Genomic DNA, 24,756 nt, shown 5'->3' on the forward strand with positions numbered 1-24,756 from the left:
AGCGAGCGGCCGTGAAGGGCGGCCGGCGTGGAGGGGAACGAGCGGCTGGTGCCGAGGGGAAGCAGCGCGGCCGGTGTTGAGAAGAAGGAGCGCCCGCGACGGGCGGTAGCGCGGGGCGGGCTCTGTACGGGAACACAACCGCTCGAGGCGCCTCCTGAGGCGGGCACCGAGTCTCCCGAAGCGGGCTGAAGGCGGGCAGCAGCCGTCGCTCCACCCCGCACCGTTGCCGTGGCCACCGGGAGGCGTCGGGCCGGTTGCCGCCATGAGCCTGGACGACGTGCGGGTGCGGTGGCTGCGAGACCGAGCGCTCTCCCTGCTGGGTCTGAGCGATCCGGCGCCTTTCGAGGAGCTGCTGAGCCGCGGCGAGGATGCGCGGGTCGTGCTGCGTTTCTTCGGCCTTGGCGCTGAGGGCGGCGAGGATGCGGGCACGGCGCTGCTGCTGCTGCGGGCCGAGCGGCCCGGCCCGGCCGGTGAGGAGGGGGTGGGAGAGGGTCCCCTTGCCCCGGCCCGCTGAGCTCTCCCTGGGCACTGCCTGGCCCCAGCTCCCTGTTTCCCCCTCCCTCAAACCCCTCTTTTTCCCGTCAGCTGAGTCACAGCCCCATGACCCCTTTTTTTACCACTTTTCCTGCCTTTTTATGCCTTGGGCTGTGTTCTCCCGAACCCCTTACATCCCACCCATTTCTATAATTTTGTCCCCTCTATTTGTGGGATTTGCATCATCCTTCTGCAGTGTTATATCATGCTTTCCTCCCATTTTGCATTTGTGCACTTGCAGGTGGCACGAGTGAGCGTTTCTATGTGGCTTTTAATGAAATTCCCGAAGAATTTGTGTCAGCTTCTTCTGTGTGTTTTGTGAGAGACACCAAAGGTATGTGCCCTGAAGAACCGCAGCCTCAGCATTTTCAGTTTGGCATTAAACAGCATTTCCCATTGTGAAGATATGATAGACCTCGGGACTCAGGATAGTGCACATCCAACTTACTTAACTGGGTAGGAAAGCACTCAGAGCCAGGGCTGGGAATGCTTTGTCATTTAACAGCATACCTGTGCAAGATTTTCCTCCTCTGTAGAGTAAGAGTTCAAATCAAGCCACTGTTCTTTTGAACAGAAAACTATATTCTAACTATCAGGCTGACTTGTAAAGACTTAGAACCAGGTGATGATGCTGAAGTATAGTTCTGTCCTTACTGAAAATGCATTTGCACTATTAAAACCAGCACTAGTTTTGAACATGACTTGCACCAAACCTAGTAGTGTTTTATTGGAGTTTTAACTTATTATGAAAATGACTTTATACTTTCCATATCAATTAATTTGATTTATACTAATTTTTTTTATACTGTTTAGAAACAGTTCCTGTACCTAAAGACCTGACTGAAGCTAATGAGGTTCTTCCTCGAGTGATAAAGTCTGGTATGCTGACTGACTTTGATCTCTTGATGCTAAAGAATACCTTCTCACAGGTAAATAACAGCTTTCATATATGGAATCTTGAGTGTTTCTAGGAGTGATTTGCCTATTTAGTATTATAAGGACTATGCATAAGAAATATTAATATTTAATAAGTGACCTTCATATGCTAAAATGAAATATTTGTGAATGCTTATTTGATATTTTGTTTCCCCATTTCTTCCCTCTATTTGAGAATTGTTTAAGAGTGTGACACCAGACACCTCTATTTCTGTGCTTACACACTTTCATAAAAGCATGCTGGAGCTATTCCCCTGCAGAACTTGAGGCACAGAAAATGATGCTATGGATGTGAAATGGAAGGAGACTCACTTAAATTAAATTTAAGAACAATATCTAATGTTTAAGTGAATTCCTTGTAAGCTTTTTTTAATATGAACCATCTAATCTGTGGCACCCGTTTTAATCCTAGCAGATTTCACCAGCTCTCTCCCATGGTCAGCAGCAGACTGAGAAAACTTCCCTTGATTCAGACAGTGAAAACACAGATTCTGAAGAAATGAATTTACCCGAGACTGAGCCTAGAAAGTCGGTGGAGGACTCTGATACTGTGATGGGGAGTGAAACTCAGCTGAGCATTCCAGGTGAGGTGAAGTTTTCCTCTGCCAGCACTGTGGTGATTAGAGCACATGGCAGTAGAACGAGGTTCACCTGAGAGTGGCTTTATGTAGAACAAGAAATAGATTTGATTAAAGCTGCTCTTTGCTGATACCAGCTGTGCTTTTCCCACCCTGAAGCATAGCAGGCAGTGTGGAGAAATGGATGGAATCAGTGATAAGTCTTTGAAGGAGTTTGGAGTAAGGGTAGGAGAGGGAGTGGACATATCCAGTGGTGCCACGTTACCAATGCTGCTGGAACAAGACTGTTCATTCTGTGTGCGTTTTCTTCCCGTAGAGCATCTTAAACTGGAGATGCCCACTGTAAGTCTAGACAGAGAAGTGACTGTTCTTGCCACAGTTCCAGGAGTGGTTCAGTCTCTGAAACGTTGTGCAGTGACCTGGCAGAAATTAATATCTGGAGTTCTGAAGGAACAACTGAAAAAGGTTCCGCAGGTAACGTTGCCTGTAACACCAAGACGCTTTTATTCCTGGAGACTTTGCATTTCTCCACAAGAACTGTGTTAATTTTTAATTCCTCTTCATGTTTGACTCTTGGAAGACCCTTTACTAATTCGTGAAAAGGAGAACAAAAGTAGTGAGGAACTGTGTGGCTCTGGGAAGTAGAATATAAATAAAATATGAAGTAATTCACTGCAGATCCTACCCACACAGGACAGCTGTGGAAAACTAAGGGACTTTTGTTATCTGCTCTCTTCTAAAGAAATACTAAAAGCTGCACTGAGTAATTTTTTTTTAATAGATAGCTACATTTTTTATTTTTTTTGCAAAAAAGTGATCTCAAACAAAAGCAAAAATTCTTATTTTCAGGTTTTGAGTCTGCAAATGTATGTATAACTAATATCACTAAACATGCTGAGGGATTTTATATCTGTGAAGTTACCTGTGCAAAAGCCATAAGCTCAGGGATATACTCCCCAAAAGCAGTTCCCTTCAGTGTGTGTATAACTTTATTTCAGGATTAACTTCTCTCTGGCTTTTTGCACGGTTGAATCATATCAAGTTTATCTCGGCATAAAGTTTATTGTAAAGAAGGAACAAATATAATCCTGATTATAAATATTCACTCTTGCATAATGATAATTCATCTTTTTGTATTTGATTCCACATTACTTGTAGGGTAATGGTCCACTTGCAGAGATTAACCTCTGGTGCGAAAATAATGCTACTTTAAGGGCTCTTACTGAACAGATGAAGCTTCCAGAGGTGCAGAAAGTCTTAGAAATACTGCAGGAAGCTGAACCTGAGTTTACTGGAGATTTACAGATAGTCTTAAGTGACCTCAAAAAGCATCACATGGAAGCTCAGGATAACGCTAAGTTTCTCTCAACTCTTGAACGCCATTTGAAGGTACCTGCCCTTGAGAAAACTTGGTCAAGTGTAAACTGTATTTTCCTGAGTTTGGTTTCTCTGTTGATGTAATCACCTCTTGTTTATTTTTTCACTCTTTAGCAGCAATAAAGATATATTCTAGATTAACAGATTACATTTAATTTTAAGAAATAGTTGCTTATTTTATGTGAGTTTCAATGGTTCTAATGTCTGAAAGCTCAGAGCTGTGAGCATTTGGTTTGTAGTCCAACCTTGGGTGTTTTGATGGCATAGCTGAACTGGGGAAAACAAAGATTTCTCTATTTGTTTAGGTAGTTAAATTATAGCTGATGTTTCAAAGTTGAAATTTTATTGAAGATCATCCAAACAAAGAGTTGAGCCAAAATTTAAAATAGGGACCTAAAATAATTTGGAGCAAAAGGTGCAGATTTACACATCTTTAACCAGGTGTGTTATTCAGGCACCAGGATGTCTCCTTGTCTGTCCAGATTATTTATTTAATAATCTTACAGACTTCCATAACCTGAGGCATCTACAGAATAAACATTAGTTTACTAAATATGAATTTGCATGTTTTCATGACATCTTACCCACAATATGCATTTCATAGAATTTATCCACTGGCACTGGGGTTGATGTTATCTCCAGTGTAATCCCTTCCCTGCTGAACGCCCTGAGGCTGGTGTGGATCATGTCCCGGCACTACAACAAGGATGCGCGCATGGTGCCCTTCTTGGAACGAATTTCCTGGGAGATTTCCGAAAGAGTGCGCAGAGTTGTGGACCTGCAAACACTCTTTAAGTAAGTGCTGGGTTTCTCTTTAACTGGGCTGTATTTATGTAAAAGTTTGCTCGCCTTACGCAAAGTGCAGTAGATGATACTTCCACCCAAGAGGTGTCTGTATTTTTTGAAGTTGTATTAGGAGGTCAATTAAAAGTCAGTTTATTTTGTAATTTTCATAAATTACTAAATCAGCCCTGAAGATACAGATTCTTGTCCTCTTTTGTATTGAAAGAACATGAACCAATAGACATAGAGGTAAAGAACACGAACCAAGAAAATAGAGGTAAAAAAGTGGCATAAATGTAACCAAAATCACTCCTCAAATAATATCTCCTTTCACAGACACATTGAAAAGAAGTTATAAGCTTTGCCTACATCTTGTGTAGTTAGAAGCTGCTAAAGCAGGTATATTATTCCAGTGGACATTTCTATCTATAATATCTTAATTGTGTTGATTTGATTAATAGACAAGACACAGCTGCTGCAAAAAAGAAAATAACAGAAGCAAAAAACACTCTTGAACAATGGAAAAAATGTTATTTTACTACTTGTATCCAAGTTGAAGAGTCAGGCAGTAAGAGATACTGGAAATTTGACCTGAAACGTTTATTTGAAAAAACGGATTATATGGTTTCAATCTGTCAAGATCTGTATGATATTTTTCAGGTAGGAATAGAGACAATAAATAAAGAAATTGTTTCATCACTGTCTTCTGTAGAGGAGATTCTTTTGTGTTGTAGGCGTAGACTTGTTAACAACTTTTGGGTTTGTGTTTGAGACCTGAGCGGTGCCTTAATGCTGGAGGTGGAATAACTTTACTCCAGGTACTGGCTGGGGAAAGGTGCCACTTGTACATGGTGTGAACATAACAGACTTGCAGCAACTATTTCATACATTTATGATTTTCATGGGTACCTTAATGAGGTAGATAAAACACTATTTAAGTATACTATAATATAAAATTTGGCCATCAATCTGTGTATTAATTGCAGAATAACATATGAATGGAGAGGTGCTGTGTTTAGGCTAATTTAAGTCAGGGTAATTAGCAATATGGACAATCAATAAATTGTGTGTAAAGTGGAGTGAAAAGGACTAATAACTGAGTATTATCTGCTATAACAACTGAAGTGCTGGGCTTGTAGATTGTTGCTTTGTTTTTTTCAGTGTCTCATATTGAAATATTTGAAATTTAAATCGTAGCACAAACTGGTCATTCTGTGAGTGGCTGATATTTTTTAAAGGAAAAATTTAACAATAATGTGTTCAGTGGTAGAAAAAATATTAAAAAGAAAGCTTTATGGAATGTTCTCCTGAATGAATAGGTCGCTGAAGAGCTTCACAATATATTTATTCCTGAACTGATAACTGTGTCAGAAAATCCAAAGGGTGTTGATGAACTACAGAGAGAAGTAAATATAGTAATTAGTCCTATGGAAGACCTGAGCTTTGACCCTTTCATCATGGAAAATGCACGTGACTGGGCATTTGTTATGGAAGAGTTTAGAGAAGATGTTCTGGTAGGTACCATATACTGTGATTGCCAAAAACCAGCAAAAATAGGCTTGACTGCTCTTATTAAAAAGTATTTTCATTTTGTCCCCTTTCTTGGTTTTGCAGGATGAATTTCTAAGTGACAGGGTTTCTCTGCTTTCTTCCTTTGTTTAGGATATTGAAGAAAAGATGACAAGATTTATTGATGAATCTTTTACAACCCTTCGATCAGCAGAAACTGCTTTTCACATGCTGTTAAAGTACAAACACCTCCAGATCCCTGAAGCTATTAATAAGCAGTTCCTGAAAAAGTTCCGTGTTGTTTTGGAGCAGTATTGTAAAGAGGTATTCAATTCAGGGGTTTCTTACCCAGTACATGAAGTTCTTTACCTAATGAAAATCATAAATCTGTATATGTCTAAATACCTGCGTGGTGTCATTTACTATGCAAAAGACTGAAAACTTTTATAAATAAACATGATAATTGCTCTCTTTTTTTGGGACCAAGCTGGAGAAATAGTCTGTGTAATTTGCTGAAGTGTTGTGCACATCTGTCTATGTGAGACACTGTGTGGGAACAGGAAGGTGCTCTGAATGCAGCAAGGCTTGTGGCTGTTCTTGCACCTTGTAAACAGCAGCTCAACCTTCCCGGGAACATGGATCTTTTATGCTCTACAGCTTTCTTGTCATGACCAAGTTCATGATATGATCAGAAGATGTCATAGGTCAACTTTGGAAAGCTAGAATGTATGTTGGGAAGCTTTTTGTATCAGCTGTTATCTTGATATTTCAAAGAACATTAAACTTAAAAATAAAACATAATCTTACAGAACATGCTGCCATAATGACAGTTCCTCAAGATAGAAATAATGACAAAATAATGATTTTTATCCTGCTGCTGGAATTAGCTTCACAAGTTGTACTGTGTATCAGACAGTGATCATGGACAAGCAGTGGGAAACGATTCCTTGCAATATTTTATTCTCTTCTAGGTCAAAATTGTTGAGCAAATCTTTGTCCAGAACCTCAAGGATCCACCTCTGTACAAGAACCATCCTCCAGTGGCTGGAGCAATATCCTGGTCCCGATCCCTTTCCCATCGGATCAGACACACCATTACCCTGTTCCAAGAAGAAGAGGGGTTGCTTGCCTCTAAACGTGGACAGGAGGTATGTTGGGTCTTTTGGTACTTGATGAAGGAAGAAACACTTTTGTTACACACTTCTACAGATGTGAAAGTGCTCTAATGTGAGGGGAAGCCCCAAGTCTTTGCACACAGCAAGCCATGTTAGATGTGAAAACTGGATTGAAACCTTCCCACTGCTTCCCAGGGAGACAGTGATGGAATCAATTACACAATTCAAGAGCCCAAATTCTCCAGTGTCTGCATAAATTACAGGCTGGTATTTGTTCTCTTATCTAATAAAAACCAGGAGCCATATTGAGAGCCCATATTAGGACAGGTTAAACATTTCTCATGATCTTTAAAATGAGTTATACAGAGTTGTCCTTTCTAGGTGCAACAAATATATCTCCAAGTGACCAAGAAAATGGAGGAGTATGAAGCTCAAAAATACCATCAGTGGAGAGAGAGGGCAGAACACGTGCTTCAGTTGTTACTGAAAGATACTCTACTGACTCTTGTCGCTGATGGGACTGCAACAAATGTTAATCCAGAGACTTCTGAGCAGGTGAAATGTAGGAAGATTGTGTACCAGGCTCCTCTGAGGGGAAAACTGAAACTTACCGGATGGTCAGCAAGAATTTTCTGAGAGTAGTGTTTTAAACACACATTTAGAAAAAGTTCTGAGCTGAGAATTGTTTGTGGCCCTTTATAAGACATAGTTTTGAATCACCTGGCAAATGATTGAATCTTGTTTCTCTGTGTGTTCTTCTGTGCTGTAGTTCCTGTTAATTTTTAGGTTTTGGTACAACATTTGGGACATTGCTGCACTACTTGGGACTGAAGTTAGTGAGAGGGATGTTTCCAGTAGAGATCTTGCAGAATCCTGTTCCTACTAAACTTTTGTCCGACTGAGTTTCCCCTGGGATTTCTGTTGTAACTGGTTGCAGCAGTGTGTAAACAGAGGTGCTTTGGTTTGTTTCTTGTAATTGACAACTGAAAAGGTAGTTCTGTGTAATTTCTGAACCAAGAATGCTGAGGGTACTATTGAATTTTAATGGCATTTCCACAAGCTCTGAATGTCAGTAATTCTGACTTTTACCTTCTGCCTTATCAAATGTCTCCAAAAGCTCACCTTTGCCTTGTAATGTGAGTTTGTTGCTCTTCTCTTTTCTGCTGCTTTTTTGTGTTGTAGAGCTCTGCAACAGATGAGCCTGTCACCACCAGGAAAGGTATCCGCTTCGCTCTGAATTTTTCTCCTGAAATCCAAGAGATTATCACTGAATCAAAGTACATGGAACACCTGGGGCTTCCAGTCCCGGAAATGGCGAGATACGTGGCATTACAGGAAGACAAATACCTTAGGTAAGGCTGTAACAGAATATCTGCTCACATACAGGCTTGTGGCTGCATTTCAAGTGATTTCACTCCAGGAGCAGGCCTTGAGTCATCACATTTTGGAAACATGAGACCCCTTAGTGATTCTTTCTTTTCAGGGTACAATTTCTAATGGCCATGTTGTACTGATAAGCTTTTCTCTGGCACTCTTTGCATCCTTTATGCTGTAGGACTGTTATACAAATTAACAACTTGTCCAAACATGAGAGGAAAATAATGTGCAATGAATTCTTTCTGACATTTAGATTTCAGCTCATTTAAACACACTATTGCATTCTTCTTGTACAGCCTTGGGTAAGTCAGTTGTGTCCAAATTATCACAGACATTTAGCACACAGATGTGCCAAGAAGTTCCTAAATGGATTTTAAAGTTCACCTGTTCTGTTCACTAATGTGCTGCAAACTGAGCCTGTCTCCAAAACTTTGAGATGGGGCAGGAGAGGGTTGTCCAACTACTGTTGGAACCATATGAAACTTCTCTTTGTTTTCAGTGGGAAATAAATTACTTTTATAATCAATACGTATTCACTGGTTAGTTCTGCAAATTTTGCTTTATATGGAAGTCTGAATAGAACAATGGAAGTTCTCTGCTCTTGGGTGGAGTTTGTAGACATTTTTCAAGAAAATTATCATTTATGTGTTTTGGTTTTTTGTGTTTCTTACATTCCTTAGGTACACAAATAAATTGAAAGTCATGCTGAATCGCTATCACAAATTAATGGAGATGATGAATGAAGCAGAAACCAAACTTCTTGATAACTATGTCAAAGAACTCTGGAGAATATTGAAAGCAGGACAAAAAAGACTCACGTGGAAATCTGTGGGTAATGGAGATACTACTTTAAAATGGCCTTGGACATTTATTTTTAGTTTAGAAAATCTCCTCACTTCTGCAATCTGTTTTTTATGATGGCAGAACATATGACCCATCCTCTTGCCACAGGGGCAGAATAGCAGGTTAGACAAACTCTGATCCAGGACATATTTCTTGTGTTTTTATTATATGTAAAATACTGGAGATGGTTAGAAACCCTCAGCTAAAATCTGTAAGGGAGCAAGATGAAAGATTAGCTGAGGAAACATCTAATTTATGATTTTGCAGAATCTTGGGTCATTCTTAGAGGTAGAACATATCTGGTTGTGGCCATTTTGATGCATTGATGAAATACTTGTTAAAAGAGAAAAAAAACAGATGGTTCTGATTTATTTCAAGGTATTGGTGAATTTATTGTCCAATGTACACAAACCATTGGGAGATTAGAGTTACTTGTCCATCAGATTCATCATATTTCTGAAGACATAAACAGCAAACTTCGGTCCATAGAATCAACAAATCTCTTTAAGTTTCCACATTCAAAAAATGGTGACAAATGTCCTGGTAAGTCTTTATATTTTCATTTCCAAGCTTTGTGGTGTTTTATTTTTCTCTATCTGCTCCTTTGTGGTTTTAGTTGCTAAGATCAACCCTTTTAATTGTTACCAAAACTGGTTATAGTAGTAATTCAGGGTGTAACAGAGGATGGAACTCAGGTGGAAATGACAGCAAGCTGGTTGTCTGCCAGATCTCTCTGTCACTTGGGTGAGTGATGGATCAAATTTCTTTCAACACTTCATGGCTGTAACAAGGTTGCTATTAAATAATTGAATCAGATTAAAATCCATATGCCAGAGGGCTGAAATATTAATAAATTAAGCATTAATAAGTTATTTTTTATCATTATATAAAATCAATTTCATGTTCACAAATAAAACTCAGGTAATTATTCCAGTGTATAAAGCTGTTAGATCTTTTGCAGTTAATAATATTAGTTTTTGTATCTGTTGCAGGAGCAAAAGAATTTTTTGACTACGTTAAGTGTGAGCAAGCAAAAGATGTGGAACAGCTGGTTAGAAAGTATTCTGCAATTCCACAATTGCTAATAGAGGTGGAAAGACGAGTTGCCTATACAAACAGTGGCAGATCTCCAAAATTAGCTTCCTATTATGCATATTGGGAAAATAGGATTTATCAGGTGTTGACACAGTTAATTGTGAAGTAAGTGGATTGTTTGCTTTATTGAGTTTCCAGTCATCTTCAGGTTCTCCTGGATCTCTTGATGAGTGTGTGCACTGATATTCTGTTTGAACCCATCAGTGACTAACAATCTGTGGAAGATTTGTATTTCTAATGGTTGTTTTCCTGTGAAGAATGGAGAACTGATAACATGGTGCAGAGGAAACCCAGATTCTGAAAAAATGAATATTGGCATGTTGTTGGCAGAAGAGAGAAATAAGACACGTTTGCTGCAATGTGTGTAGTTGCACTTCCCTGGTTTATCTCTAAAATCCAGGTTTTGTTCTCCTAAAGAATGTGATTTTGAGAACTTGCTGTCAGGGTGCCAGGTGCCTCCCTGTACTGCATGGGACACGAGTCCAAGAATGAAGGTTTTCCTTGTTCTGCAGTGGCTGAGGCCAGTGCTGGAGCAAAATATGATAAAGGCTTCCCTTACAAGCAAGGTGTTATTGCAATACAGCATTGCAGCTCTGTTGTAATATCTATCTAAGCTTCCCAGCCATCTCTTCTTCCCATGATCCATATTCTGTAATCTGATCCATGCTCAGATGACTTTGCAATGATTGCTTGTCTGGACTCTTGCAGTGAAGTTAGCCACAGTCTCAGGATCCTTTTGCATCAAAGTATCTCCATTCATTCCTTTCCACAGCTTCTTTTAGCAAGTTCAGCTTTTGCATTAAATCAGTTTAGTGGGGCAGTTTTTCTCCCAGACACATCAGTGTTTCCAGCTGGGATCAGTGATAACTCAGCTTACAGATCCAAGCATACACTTGAAAATTGCAGCCTTTCTAGGGGTGTTTTCCTGGGGGCAACACCTGATTATTTCTATCTTTGATGCTATTTTTTTTTCCTTTCTCAGGAATTTACAGGCTTTTAATGCAGCTGTTCTTGCAAATGTGCCACTGTTACAAATAGAAGCTGTTTTATCTGTTCCTGAGATAACCCTGCAACCTAATGCCAGTGAGATTGAAAAAATGACTATGCAATCTATCCAAGACTGTGTTGAGGTCACTAAGGTGATTTTTGATGAAGATTTCTTTTTGTTTCCAGTTTGCTTGTGATTATAATGAACTAATTTTATGCTTGGGTAAGCATAAATGTCAAAGGGGAGATTCATATTGCTTTATCTTGAAATCAAAATATCCAGCACATTGCTCTAATTTTACAGACTGTCCTAATTTTACAAACTGACGATCAAGGGAAAAAAAATCCATACGATTTTTACTCAGGTAAAATTGTTGATGATTTTATAGCAGCTTTGGCAGTATAAGGGCACGATTTGGTTCTATAAACCAGCATACATCAGAAGGAAGTACCTCTCAGATTGCACTGCAGGTGTTGCTTTCTGATGGATGCATAAGCTGGTGGAATAAGGAACGTGAGTGGCCTCCTCTGCATTACATTACATTAGAAGCAGCAGAAAAAACAGTTCAGAAAATGCTGGAGAAAGGACAGCAAATACCTAGATTAGGTATCTAACTTAACTGGCAATGATGTAGCAATATTTTCCTGCATAAATAGTTCCACGCTGAACTGCTTTCCTGAAAAGAAGCCAAGTAATGTGACAATGTTCCTGCCCTCTGCTGATGGACAAATGATTCCAGATGTCACCTTAAATGAATAAATTTAGTTTAAATGTGCTTTTTCTGCTCAGATTTGCTGTTCTCTACTGCTGCAATCAGACTGACTGAGCAAATACCTTTTCCTCTCTGTCATGCTATAATCAGAACAGATCTTAGAAGCAGATTGAGTAAAGCATGGAAAAGTTTTGTTAGGATGAAATGAACTCCTCTAAAGTTGATGGGAAAGTGTGATCTCTTTTTTGCTGTCAGAAAAACAATTGATTTGAGAATTGATACCACTTCTTACATTGTGTACTAAATAATGGTGAGCTCCTTCACTGAAAGGGAAGAAAGCATTGGAACAGGCTGCCCAGGGAAGTGGTGGAGTCACCGTTCCTGGAGCATGTGTAGATGTGGCACCATGAGGACATGTATGATTTAGTGGGTGACTTGGCAGTCCTGGACTGCTTGGACTCAGTGATCTTAGAGGGCTTTTCAGCCCAGCTGATTCTATGAATGATTTAACTCAAATGACTCAACACGGTAACTGTTTTCTGACCCTGTCTTTAAAACTCTCCAGCACTTCATACGATGGATGCACGGTACGTGTATTGAATGCCCTCCTCAGCACAGGGTGGATGAAGTTGTCACTTTCAGCTTCTACAGTGATGTCTCCCAGAGCCCTCTGGTAATTGAACAGGCTGTTCTCATCACTCAGAATGTCCAAAAACTCCTGGTATCTCTCAGGAAGTGTTTGAACCAATGGAATAAGTATGACCTGCTGTGGAAATCAGACAAAGATGCAGTCCTGGACCGTTTAGCTGCAGAAAAGCCTCCCTGTGTTGTCTTTGATGAGCACTTGCAGTTCTATATGAAGGTAGCTCAGGAAGTGACTCAATGGCCCTTGATTAAAGATGAACAATTTATCAGGCTTCAGATGGCTCCTTTAGCCTCTGCAGTGCAGGAGAATGCCAAAAGCTGGCTGATGTCACTTGGGAAGTTGCTTAATAAGTTAGCAAGAGAGGAGCTCATCAGACTTCAAGATGAGATTCACGTAGGTATTTTCAGTTTGTTTTTTTTTTTTTTAATCTTTATCACATAGACTAAGAAATGAATCTGACATATTATTTGTTTATGTTTTGTGTTTGACTCATTATTGTAATTCTGACAATTGCTTTGTCAGTGTCGATTCTGGAAAGGATCTTTACTTTTTACAGAAATTATCAGAGAATCTGAATAGACCTCCCGAAACCCTGGATGATCTCAGAGTTGTCTTGAGCGCATTTGGAGTGGTCAGAGACATTGCTGTTGAGGTGGAGCTGAGATACTTGGACATTGGGGAGAGATACAGAACTCTTGCATTGTACAATATTCCAGTAAGTGCATGTCTCATCAAACCTTTCAGTGAGCTAAGGGCACAAATGCCTCACATGTGAATGAAGAAATATTTTCCTTTTGAGACGTGTTACAGAATTACAGTGTTGTTGAGGTTTGAAGGATGTCTGGAGAATCTGTAGTCCAGACTCCCTTCTCAAATCTCTGTGCCAACTTTAAAATGGACATATGGCGTGTGTTTAAATCTGATTAAGGTCGCTTCAGTATTGGTTTTGTGTTTTGCACATTTGTAATGTGAGCACATATTGCTCCCTTTCTTGTGAAAGTGTGTGTCTATTTATGTCTTGTGAGAGGTGCAACTTGTTTTGTTTTAGGTACCTGAAGAAGAGCAAGAGAAGTCTGATAGTCTTAGGGAAGTGTGGGAGACTCTCCTTATGGAAGCAGCAGAAATCACTCGCAACCTAGATTGTAAAGGAGGTGTAAAAGAAGCATTCATAAAGGTAATACTTGTAATTAGTATAGAAAACAATTAGAAATGGAAACTGTTTAATAAAACTGTTTAAATGCTGTTCTTTTTAGGTGACAGAGCAACAAATTGCAGACTACAGCAAAGAGACAGAAGATTTTTTCCAGAAACTCTTGACTGAGGGGCCTGGTGTTGTTGGGGATGATCTTGATAAAGGTAAATGGACTAATGTGTGTGAAGTGATGTTTTGAAAATATTAGTCTTCAGACAATTCAAATTTTATGTAAAACAAGAAAATTATGCTTTCCTTATTAATATACAAACTCATCAGCTGGGAATGTGAACGTTTTTACTACTGGAACATCTACAGACTGTATACACATTCTGTTTTATTTCCCATGATGATCCCTGTGATGATTTATCTGGAAAAATCTCTTTCCTTTTCCAGGACTAGAACTCATGGCTATGTTTGAAAAAGAATTAGAGAGATTAGAAGAAAGGCAGCGGGAACTGGGCAGTGCTGAGAAACTTCTGGGCTTGCCAGGAACAGTGTACCCAAACTTAATAAAAGCACAGCAAGATGCAAAAGCTATGAAGCAGGTCTATGACATTTATGCAGAACAGAAAGTGAGTGTCACACTGAGTCTGCAGGGACACACGTGTTCATGCACAGACACACAGCAAAGATGGGGACAAAAAGAGGCTGCATTGCCCCCTGGTTACTGTCAATCCTGAAGCCTTTGTACGAAATAATCTATGCCCTGTGAAATTATTTTAATATCATTAGTGCAGCACTGTCAGTGTCTCCATGGTGGACCAAACACATCCTCTCATCAGATAGGAGCAGACTTCTCCCAGCCTCTAATAATTGTTGGATGGCATTTTACTGCACAAGGTTCCTGATCAGTTCAGTGAAACTGCTTTTGGATATTTGGATATAGACCCACAGGTGGCAGTGGGTATCTCAGGCTTTAACTATTTTTTAAGAAGTTTTATTTTTCCAAAATTTAAATGCCCTGTAAAGTATGGTCCTGTTCTCCTTACTCCCTTTTGACTGTTTTTGTGCAAGTGATTGTGTTTGGCTATGAATCTGTCCTGGACATGAACTTATCTCTCCCTATGTTTGTAATATGTTAATACAATTATGTTTTGGGGGTCAGAACTAAAAGGAATATGATTTTTTTCCCTTCTTAATGTCCTTGTTTGCAGGCAGCTAAAGAGAAGTGGTCTCAGACACTCTGGATAAACCTCAATGTCAAGGTTCTTCAGGATGGAACTGAAGGGTTTCTGAAAGCTGTTCGCAAGCTGCCTAGACAAGTGCGTGGTATGGCAATATGTAAGCAGCTGGATAAAAAACTGAAGGCTTTTCTAAACTCCATTCCTTTGTTGCTCGATTTGAAAAATGAAGCTTTAAGAGAAAGGTTTGTTTTGATTTATTTACATCACTATATACAGAAGTATTTGATGTGTTTTGTTAGAACTTTCAGTTTCCATTACTGGGGTCATGCCATGTCCTAGAGCTTGGAAATTTATTTCTGCCTAGTGAACTTGTGTAATAGCATGAAAGGTGCTGCAATGACTGGGATAATTTTCTTATTCAGACTAGCAGTTCTTACTTAAACAGCAGAAGGCTAAAGATAAATTCATTATTATATGTTACAGTTGTTTTTGTTTTTTACTGTTTTATGGTGTTAAACTGATGTGTCAATTTAAAACAGGCATTGGGAAGACCTTATGGAGAAAACAGGGACAAGGTTTGAAATGAAAACAGAAACATTCACTTTGGAAAATATGTTTGCCATGGAACTTCACAAACACACCGTGGTTATCAGTGATATAGTTGGAACTGCTATTAAAGAACTTGGCATTGAGAAGGTAATGTATTGAATTATAGAATCCTAGTAAAACTAAAAAGACAAGGATGACAATAATCAATTTTATTTAAGATTCTTAAATTGGCATGACTACAAGTTTGGCCATCTTCGGGGAGCTGCCATGAGCTACATAAGCTGGGATTTATAGCTCTGTTAATGAGCTCCTACTGGCACAGGATCCTTGCAGAATTGGGTTTGGCAGCAGCATATTGGATTTCTATGATTACAGTAAGAGAGTTTGTCCTATGAAAATGGATCTGAAGAAGGATCAATTCTCTTGCTATCATTCTTTGAAATAGATTGCTTCTTTATAAACCAGAGTTAGAAAATCTGCAAAAATTTAACTGCATTAGCTGTTTAATTTTTTTGCTAAGAATATAGACCTCCAGTTTTGAAGACTGAAATATGCATCTTCTTTATGTTCACATGCAGGGAATGAAGGAAATAATAGAAACGTGGGAAAATATGAAATTCCCTGTAGAAGTGTACACCAAAGGCACAGAGACACGAGGTTTTATTCTGGGATCCGTAGAGGAAATTTTAGAGACTCTTGATGACAACAATGTCAATCTTCAGAGTGTTTTGGGCAGTCGCTTTGTGGGTCCTTTTCTTTCATCTGCACAAAAATGGGAAAAAACTCTGTCATTGATTAGTGAAGTAAGCGAGGTAGGAGGAAAGTGCTGGACTAAATAATTAATGTTTGTTATTTATAATCCAGATTTTCCATTGTATTTCTGTTTCCTCTGACGGTAACATTTGATTCGTAGATCTGGATATCAGTTCAGAGAAAATGGATGTACCTGGAGAGCATTTTTGTGGCTGGAGATATCCGAGCACAGCTTCCAGAGGAAGTCAAAATGTTTGACCGTGTAGACCAAATGTTTAAACAGGCAAGTAACTGACTTGTGATCAGCATATTTAGTGCATTTTGCTTCCAGTTCCATAGTTACTTACAGTCTTTTGTGACATGTGTAATACTGAGAATGATGTGCTATAATTGATTGAATATGAGATTAGGGAACCCATTAATTTTCTGGTTTACTTCACATCTGTCATAACCAGAAAACTTCTCCTGATTTAGCTAATATGGGAAGATGTGAGATCCTTGGCTGGCAGCATGGAGTAGGCAGAACCTCCTTTCCTTTCATTGTTTACAACTTTTATCTTGGTAAGAAGCTTAGATGTGTTCCTATTGACTGAGGAGCTATGTACATGCTAAAAAGGCTTTCCTGCGTCATGCCACTGTTCCCAAGCTGAACACATATTCCTGGTATGAATATGGCTTACTTTCCCACGTGCAAAATTGAGAGAGTGCTTTGATTTTAAATATCACGTTTGATCACTCCCTGAAGTACCATTGTGTACGTGTGCTTACGCTGGCCTGACTGGGGATACAGGCTTGTTGGGCTTACACTTGCTTTTACAGTTGTATCTCCATAAACACACTACCTTCATGTTTTCATACAGCACTGCAGCACCACAAAACCATTTCAAAACCTTTGGTTCACTTCTGTAAGGTCCTGTACTGCTTGTGCTGTTTGCATGCTTTGTCATTATTTGAATATAATTTATTATAACCTATTGCTGTTCAACATTTTCTCAACACCCTTTTCTCCCTGTATAGATAATGGAGGAAACTGTAAAAGACCCGATAATAAAAAATTGCTGTGAAGCCCCAAATCGTCTGTCAGACCTCCACCATATAAACGATGTACTGGAGAAATGCCAGAAAAGTTTGAATGATTATTTGGATTCCAAAAGAAATGCTTTCCCGAGATTTTTCTTTATATCTGATGACGAGTTGCTCAGTATCCTTGGCAGCAGCAGCGCACTCTGTGTCCAGGAACACATGATAAAGGTACGATGCCTGGCTTTCTGCAGTGTCTTGTGCTTTTAGGTGCTTTAAAAAGTTTAACAGACTTTACTGCACATGCTCCTAAGGATGCATGAATATTTTTTGCATACAAAGAGAATCCTGGCAGCATCTTGAAGAAGCTTCTGAATAACCAGATCAGGTCTGATGCAGTCTCTGCTGCCTCTCACACTGGCAGTTATGGTAGAGGAACATTCAAGATACACCAGAGTTATCTATCATTGAAGAACTTTCCTCACAGGTTGTAGCTCCTCCTAGCTCATTTTCTAGGGGGGAAAAAAAAAAATCAATGCCATTTGGGCCTGATTATTTGCTTGATATTCTGCAGTTCTGCTGCTGGGCTATACATCAGCATTTATGTTTGATTACTTGGGAGTCAGATCCATTTCTCTGGAGGAGAGCCAGGGCTGCATACACTTACATTTGGAGGCTTTGTTTCTAAAATGCCGGTGAATTTCTTTGTTGGTGCATTTCAGATGTTTGATAATGTAGCCTCGCTGAGGTTCAAGGACGGTGACAATGATGAGAAGATTGCCACAGCCATGATCTCAGCTGAGGGGGAGGTGATGGAGTTCCGGCAGGATGTCCCTGCTGTGGGCAGAGTGGAGAACTGGATGACAGTAGTGCTGGAGGAAATGAGACGGAGCAACCGCCGCCTCACCAAGGAAGCCATTTTTCGATATTGTGAAGACAGAAGCAGGTGAAACAATCAGTGTCAAGGGGAACACAAATAACCTGATGTGTTAATGATATAGAAAAGTTAAGGCATAATTTTACAATTCCTGCACAATTTAGTCTGTATTTCTCTATGTGGAGGGATATGAATACATTCACATGCACTATTTTAACCAACCATGAAGAATGCATAATCTCTTATATCTATTTTCCTAAATCTTCAGTTTTATTTTTGGTGTTACGTGTTCAGTAAGTTTTTCTTACAATGAATACCACTTGGAAATTTTATACCTTGAACAAACAGCTTTTCTATCGGAATATTTCCTAGGCTTTTGAAATCCCACAGCATACTTTGATAGAATTCTGTGCATCTCTGAAAAGTTTGACTTGTGTTGTAGCTGTTGCAGGAGCAGGAGAAACCTCTTTTTTGTTGTTATTTGTTTTTTTTTTCTTTCCTGATCAGTTACTTAAAATAAACAGTAACTCAGCCTCCCTCACTGTATGTGTTTTCCATAGAGTTGATTGGATGTTGCTCTTCCAAGGCATGATGGTGCTTGCTGCTAATCAAGTGTGGTGGACTTGGGAGGTAGAGGATGTCTTTCGGAAAGTGAAAATGGGAGAAAAGCAGGCAATGAAATTTTATGCTAAAAAAATGCACAAGCAAATCGATGACCTGGTTACCCGCATTATGACGCCCTTGAGCAAAAATGACAGGAAAAAATACAACACTGTTCTCATCATCGACGTGCACGCCAGAGACATCATCGATATATTTGTCAGAGACAGGTAAGCACCACCTCCAACTCCTGAGCAAACACCAGATCTGGGAGTGCTACTGCCATCCTTTTGGCTCACGTGGGCTCTGTGTGCAGCATTCTGCAGGCTCAGGAGTTCGAGTGGGAGAGCCAGCTGCGGTTTTACTGGGAGCGCGAGCCGGACGAGCTGATGGTGCGGCAGTGCACCGGCGCCTTCTCCTACGGCTACGAGTACATGGGGCTCAACGGGCGGCTCGTCATCACGCCGCTCACCGACCGCATCTACCTCACCCTCACGCAGGTGCACCCTCGAGGACATTGTGCTAGCAAGCCCTTGTTATACTTAGGCACATCCTGGTTTTGTTGCCTCTTCCTGCTGTCTCCCAGCGTGAACGCTAAGATGTTTGAAATCAGTTGTGATTTCCTTCTCACCTCATTGCCCCAAAGACAATGTAGAATGTGTTCACAAAGTTTAAAAGTTTTTTGTACCCAAGGATTCATTTGTGGTTTTGTTACCAGCCTAGCATAAATCTGATTCAAGCTGTGCTTTGCTTTTTGGTTTGTCTTCAAAGGCTCTATCAATGTTTTTGGGAGGAGCACCAGCAGGGCCAGCAGGTACAGGGAAGACAGAAACAACCAAGGATCTGGCCAAAGCACTGGGCTTGCTGTGCGTAGTGACAAACTGTGGAGAAGGCATGGACTTCAAAGTAAGAGTTAAAGATCTGTGTTCTCTGATAAAATGCCAATTTCTGCTCTTTATCAGTGCCCAGGATCAGGACATACTCTAAACTTCTACATGAGTATCTCCCTTAGAGATACCATGCTGTTTGATAATTAAATTTAATAAAAGTGTCAATTTTGAATACATTTCTGAAGGAATTTCAGGCCCTTTCAAACAAGGGAGCAATGTCTGTATGGTATGTGTTTATGATAGGCAGTCTGCACTTGGCAAGTAATTATTGCAAGACCAGAGGTTTATCCACCTTTAAGTATTTTAACGTGTTCCAAAGTTTTTTGACGCTGAATGCTTTATATAGTCACTGCTGAGAAGTTTTTCTTGTTGTTCCTTTAGGCAATGGGTAAAATTTTCTCAGGCCTCGCCCAGTGTGGTGCGTGGGGATGCTTTGATGAATTCAATCGCATCGACGCTTCCGTGCTTTCTGTCATTTCTTCCCAGATTCAGACAATCCGAAACGCTTTAATGAATGGGTGGAAAAAATTTCAGGTAAACATTAAAAAAGAGGAGTAATTGTGAAGACTAATCTTGGTTTCCAGGGCAAGATACAGGGTTAGACCCCATCAAAGGGCTGCTGCCTCTGCATTTCGTTTGTGCTGAAAATTTCGAGCTCCAGAGTATGTACTTGCGGTTTGAATGATGTTAAAGCCTTGCTGATTGCCTAATCCTTTGCTAGGTTGTTCCTTTGTGAAATGAGATAAAAGTGATCTTAATAGGATAATAGCAAGTAAATGGGGTAATAGCCTAGTAGTAATGAGGAACAGCAGTAATTTAACTTGATGTGGATTGTGAAGCTTTATTTACTGAGGCTTTATTTACTGATGCTTATTGGAATTAAAAAACCTCAGACAGAAAATTTTAGGCTTGTTAAATATCTTAAAGAAGGTGCATTCATCCCACTGTTTGCATCAGGATGACTTTCTAAAGCTAAATATTTTAGCACTTTGTCCTAAGTGGGTGGCCCAGTATTATTGGTTTTCTCTTTGAGCAAATAGTATTTTTTTTTTAGTTGCTGATTCATGTTGTTCTAATGTTTTCTTATGCCTTTAGTTTGAAGGACAGGAGATTTCCCTTGATAGCCGTATTGGCATTTTCATTACGATGAATCCTGGTTATGCTGGCCGGACTGAGCTCCCTGAGTCTGTAAAAGCTCTGTTCAGGCCTGTGGTTGTTATTGTACCAGATCTTCAGCAGATCTGTGAAATAATGCTGTTTTCTGAAGGGTTCCTTACAGCAAAGGTAAGAAAATTCTGTTGTTAACCATACCCATGTACCCACCCACGTTTGCGTGACCAGTAGCAATGTCCATATTTGTGATCATTTAAATTAAATCTCAAACAGGTCCTTGCCAAAAAGATGACAGTGCTGTACAAGTTGGCAAGGGAACAGCTTTCTAAACAACATCACTATGATTTTGGACTGCGGGCCCTTAAGTCAGTGTTGGTAATGGCTGGAGAATTGAAAAGAGGATCAGCAGACCTCAGTGAGGTAGATTTGCTGCTTAGCTACCCTGGGCATATAATCTTTTTTTCATTAGAAAGGTAATGTGTTTCCCCATCTGATGTAATTTGTCTGGAATGGAAATAGGAACATTGGTGTTATTTATCTTATTATTTCCCTTTGTTCTTACTGAGTTTCATTGTGCTTTCTGCCATTAGAACTCCAGTCAAAGTAGGGAAATCTATGGAAAATAAGATATTTTTCTGCTTGTTAAGTCCAGGATGCAAATAGCCAGATGAATATCTCTGGATGACTAGCAAAAACTGGTTTTTGAACAGTGAGTGCTCCACCTTGGGGAAGCTGTGGTTTGGGCCACTGCAGCCATTTGGCATTTGATTAACATGGTAGAAAAAGGCAGTGTATTATTCTTAGTTATTGATATTCTTAATCCATATAAAATAACCTCTGTTGTTTCCACTAGGAACTGATGACAAAAAAACATTCTAAAAGCTGCATTGAAATAATTGAGCAATAGTTTTTAAAGATTTAAAGTTTTGAAGTATCTCATTTTAGCTGATAAGTATTTGGTAAAGATTGATTTTGCTATGTTTTTCTAGGATGTTGTACTAATGAGAGCTCTGCGAGATATGAATCTTCCTAAATTTGTGTTTGAAGATGTACCTCTCTTCCTTGGCCTAATCTCTGACCTGTTTCCTGGCCTGGATTGCCCTCGAGTTCGTTACCCTGACCTTAATGATGCTGTGGAACAAGTGCTGGAAGAACGGGGTTATATTGTTCTACCAGTCCAGGTATAAAAAATGGTAATTGCTTGAGGTTTTGTTGTAAATGTGAGGCTGTAGGTGCATTGTTGCACCCTGGAGTGGCTCCAGGAAAATTTATCTGATATAGACGTGCTGCTGACCTTGTCCACAGAGTTATGACAGTAATCTGCTGAATCCATGTTTATTTTTCAGGTGGATAAAGTAGTTCAGATGTATGAGACAATGTTAACTCGCCACACTACAATGGTGGTTGGACCTACTGGAGGTGGCAAGACAGTTGTTATTAAAACCTTGTGCCAGGCCCAAAACAAGTGAGTGTAGAATATAAATCAGGCTGTAAAATGGCACAGTCTGTACTACTCAGCCCTTCCAGCCATGACAGGATCAACAGCTGCCCAGAGTATTTGCTTGGGTTAGCATGAAATGATAGTATGACATTCTACTGTTGCTTTTCTTGCTGTGTCTTTAGGCTGGGGTTATTGACAAAGCTTTACACACTGAACCCTAAAGCTATGAGTGTGATTGAGCTGTATGGGATCCTTGACCCTGTCACACGAGACTGGACAGATGGAGTCTTGTCAAACATTTTTCGGGATATCAACAGACCCACTGACAAGAAAGAGCGAAGGTAGGCAGCCAGAAATCATTGTGGTGGTTTTGAGATCCTGGGGTTTACATAAATTAAAATTAAAATGATATGGCACTATTGAAAGTAACAAATACTAAATAAATAGAAAGTGTCCAGGGGTCTTTCTGTCTCCTGTGAATTCCTAGTCTCAGTGAAACCATGCACTTAGAAAAAATGAATGGTAGACTTCAAAAACCTGAACTGACAATGACCCCATTGTTGACACTTCTGAATTCAGAAATATGTTAGCAAAATCAGAGATCAGTCAGTGCCCCGTGGCTCTTGTGCACAGGTACATTCTCTTTGATGGAGATGTGGATGCTCTGTGGGTTGAAAACATGAATTCTGTCATGGATGACAACAAGTTACTGACCCTGGCAAACGGGGAGCGGATCCGGCTTCAGGCACACTGTGCTTTGCTGTTTGAGGTAAGAAAGGACTGTACCATTTGATACTCAGGAAGGGTTAGATACAGATGGGGCTTCAAGGCCTGAAAAGCAGTTACAGTTTACCATTTTATTTTTTTGTTTACCATTTATTTTCTTGTGTGATTCTTTTATAGGTTGGGGACTTACAGTATGCATCTCCTGCCACAGTATCCCGCTGTGGAATGGTCTTTGTAGATCCTAAAAATCTGAGATATGAGCCCTACTGGCAGAAGTGGGTCAAAAAAAGAGAAAATGAGGTGAGAATTTCTGCATTTGTTTGGAGTACTTGTATTGAACAGTGTAGACAGTCTTTGGTAGAATTGTTTCCTTCAAGAACAACCATATCTGGTCAGCTAGGTATTGATGGGAAGCTCTGCTGTCAAAATTTTTCTTTCCAGCTGAATTATTGTCTTTTTTGTGTTCCTTAGGAAGAGAAAGTGGAATTGGATCGTCTCTTTCAAAAGTATGTGCCTTACCTTATTGATATGATTATAGAGGGAATTGTGGATGGCAAACAGGAAGGAAAGCTGAAGACCATTATTCCTCAAACAGATTTAAATATGGTAAGAAACAGAGAATAAAGATTGAACATGCTTAACTAAAAAGAAAACAGAATGATGGAGAAAGTAAAACCTTTCCAAAGAAAGAACAGGAGAAAAGTCTGTGCTGAAATGACAATTTCCTACTGATGAGCACACAGAGACACCAAACCAATCAGCACCTAACAATGCTCTTCTACTGAACTTTATACATACAGGTAGATCCACCTGTAAGAACAAAAGACCAGCAATCAGCTGAAAACATATTAAGAGTTTTCGTGCATCTAAAGGGCAATTTTCTTTACAGATTTGTCCTTTTTCCAACAGGTCGTGCAGTTGACTGTGATGCTGGATGTCCTACTTGTACAGCCTGAAAATCCTGATGTTCTGGAGTGTTTTTTCTTGGAAGCTTTGTATTGCTCCTTAGGTGCTTCTCTTCTTGATGATGGGAGAATTAAATTTGATGAAAACGTTAAACGTGTTTCCTGCATGACTATTGTTCAGGGTGAGGATGTCCTGGCTAAGCCAGGGGAGCTGCCAGGTAGGATCTTGTCATAATTTAATCTGAATGCCATTCATTGTAACAGAAAAATGATAGTTTTCATGAAGGTGCTAGAGTAGGGGAATTTGGTTGATGACTTAGTGGGTTAAATGACTTGTAAATGGAACAAAGTGTTGCCCAACTTGGTCTATAACCATACCCTTCATTTTCATCTAATCAGGTTGTTTTCTTAGGAAATATTTCTGTGTCCTATAAAACTTGCAGTTGTTTAATGGTTTGCAGGTCAGCTGCCAACTTTGTATGACTTCCATTTTGATGAATCTCAGAAAAAGTGGGTACCTTGGATGCAACTTGTTCCTGAATATATTCATGATCCTGAAGTGAAATTTCTTGACATTCTAGGTGAGTATAAGATAAAATACAGCAATGATGTGCTTTTAATTCACAATGTGCCGCCACTGAATGCATGGCAACTTAACATGAGACATCCTTTTTCTGTTCTGCAGGTCATCTACTCAGGTTTAGTTTCTTGTGATGGCACAAATCAGTTTATTTAAAGTTCTTTTCATAGTCATTGAGCAGTCATAAAATTGGTGTTTACATCATTGTGTAATTAAAAAGTGAGGAAAGGATGAAAGCACGTTTCAGTCAATAAAGGTTCTTTAGGAGCTAATAATGCCTTTCAAAAGCTGGAATAGCAGAAGATTCACAGCTCTACCTGAAATTCTAGGAAAACATCAGCTTGGGGTTCAAGTATTCAGGAGATAAAAGTTACATTCTTAGGGCTGCTATTGGTTGTTACTTGAAGCATTGCCTAATGGTGCTTTTCATCGTTAAGGACAAATTTGGGCACATCAATATACAGTGATACTCTGGCAAGCACAGGTTAGC

At 39.7% G+C, this 24,756-nt stretch overlaps 1 protein-coding gene across 1 annotated transcript in view; it reads left to right on the forward strand.

Annotated features, from left to right (window-relative positions):
- The first annotated feature begins 107 nt into the window (after positions 1-107).
- Positions 108-24,756, forward strand: part of DNAH10 (dynein axonemal heavy chain 10) — a 50,063-nt gene continuing 25,414 nt past the window's right edge. Inside the window, exons 1-43 of the mRNA XM_038152651.1 lie at positions 108-470; positions 776-868; positions 1,348-1,463; positions 1,883-2,054; positions 2,278-2,285; positions 2,367-2,522; positions 3,207-3,437; positions 4,030-4,220; positions 4,670-4,868; positions 5,528-5,722; positions 5,871-6,041; positions 6,689-6,865; positions 7,214-7,387; positions 8,015-8,184; positions 8,890-9,041; positions 9,431-9,595; positions 10,045-10,252; positions 11,130-11,286; positions 12,413-12,886; positions 13,050-13,208; positions 13,542-13,667; positions 13,747-13,849; positions 14,082-14,260; positions 14,843-15,054; positions 15,352-15,508; positions 15,940-16,173; positions 16,275-16,397; positions 17,132-17,365; positions 17,857-18,080; positions 18,572-18,841; positions 18,928-19,111; positions 19,383-19,517; positions 19,883-20,035; positions 20,597-20,785; positions 20,888-21,034; positions 21,604-21,795; positions 21,961-22,079; positions 22,238-22,396; positions 22,689-22,824; positions 22,959-23,081; positions 23,253-23,387; positions 23,691-23,904; positions 24,148-24,267. Of these exons, the coding sequence (XP_038008579.1) occupies positions 263-470; positions 776-868; positions 1,348-1,463; positions 1,883-2,054; positions 2,278-2,285; positions 2,367-2,522; positions 3,207-3,437; positions 4,030-4,220; positions 4,670-4,868; positions 5,528-5,722; positions 5,871-6,041; positions 6,689-6,865; positions 7,214-7,387; positions 8,015-8,184; positions 8,890-9,041; positions 9,431-9,595; positions 10,045-10,252; positions 11,130-11,286; positions 12,413-12,886; positions 13,050-13,208; positions 13,542-13,667; positions 13,747-13,849; positions 14,082-14,260; positions 14,843-15,054; positions 15,352-15,508; positions 15,940-16,173; positions 16,275-16,397; positions 17,132-17,365; positions 17,857-18,080; positions 18,572-18,841; positions 18,928-19,111; positions 19,383-19,517; positions 19,883-20,035; positions 20,597-20,785; positions 20,888-21,034; positions 21,604-21,795; positions 21,961-22,079; positions 22,238-22,396; positions 22,689-22,824; positions 22,959-23,081; positions 23,253-23,387; positions 23,691-23,904; positions 24,148-24,267 (7,444 nt within the window). The 5' untranslated portion in view covers positions 108-262. The remainder of the gene's footprint in view (positions 471-775; positions 869-1,347; positions 1,464-1,882; positions 2,055-2,277; positions 2,286-2,366; positions 2,523-3,206; positions 3,438-4,029; positions 4,221-4,669; positions 4,869-5,527; positions 5,723-5,870; positions 6,042-6,688; positions 6,866-7,213; positions 7,388-8,014; positions 8,185-8,889; positions 9,042-9,430; positions 9,596-10,044; positions 10,253-11,129; positions 11,287-12,412; positions 12,887-13,049; positions 13,209-13,541; positions 13,668-13,746; positions 13,850-14,081; positions 14,261-14,842; positions 15,055-15,351; positions 15,509-15,939; positions 16,174-16,274; positions 16,398-17,131; positions 17,366-17,856; positions 18,081-18,571; positions 18,842-18,927; positions 19,112-19,382; positions 19,518-19,882; positions 20,036-20,596; positions 20,786-20,887; positions 21,035-21,603; positions 21,796-21,960; positions 22,080-22,237; positions 22,397-22,688; positions 22,825-22,958; positions 23,082-23,252; positions 23,388-23,690; positions 23,905-24,147; positions 24,268-24,756) is intronic.

This window comes from Motacilla alba, chromosome 15 (assembly GCF_015832195.1).
Source record: "Motacilla alba alba isolate MOTALB_02 chromosome 15, Motacilla_alba_V1.0_pri, whole genome shotgun sequence".
Lineage (NCBI taxonomy): Eukaryota > Metazoa > Chordata > Aves > Passeriformes > Motacillidae > Motacilla > Motacilla alba.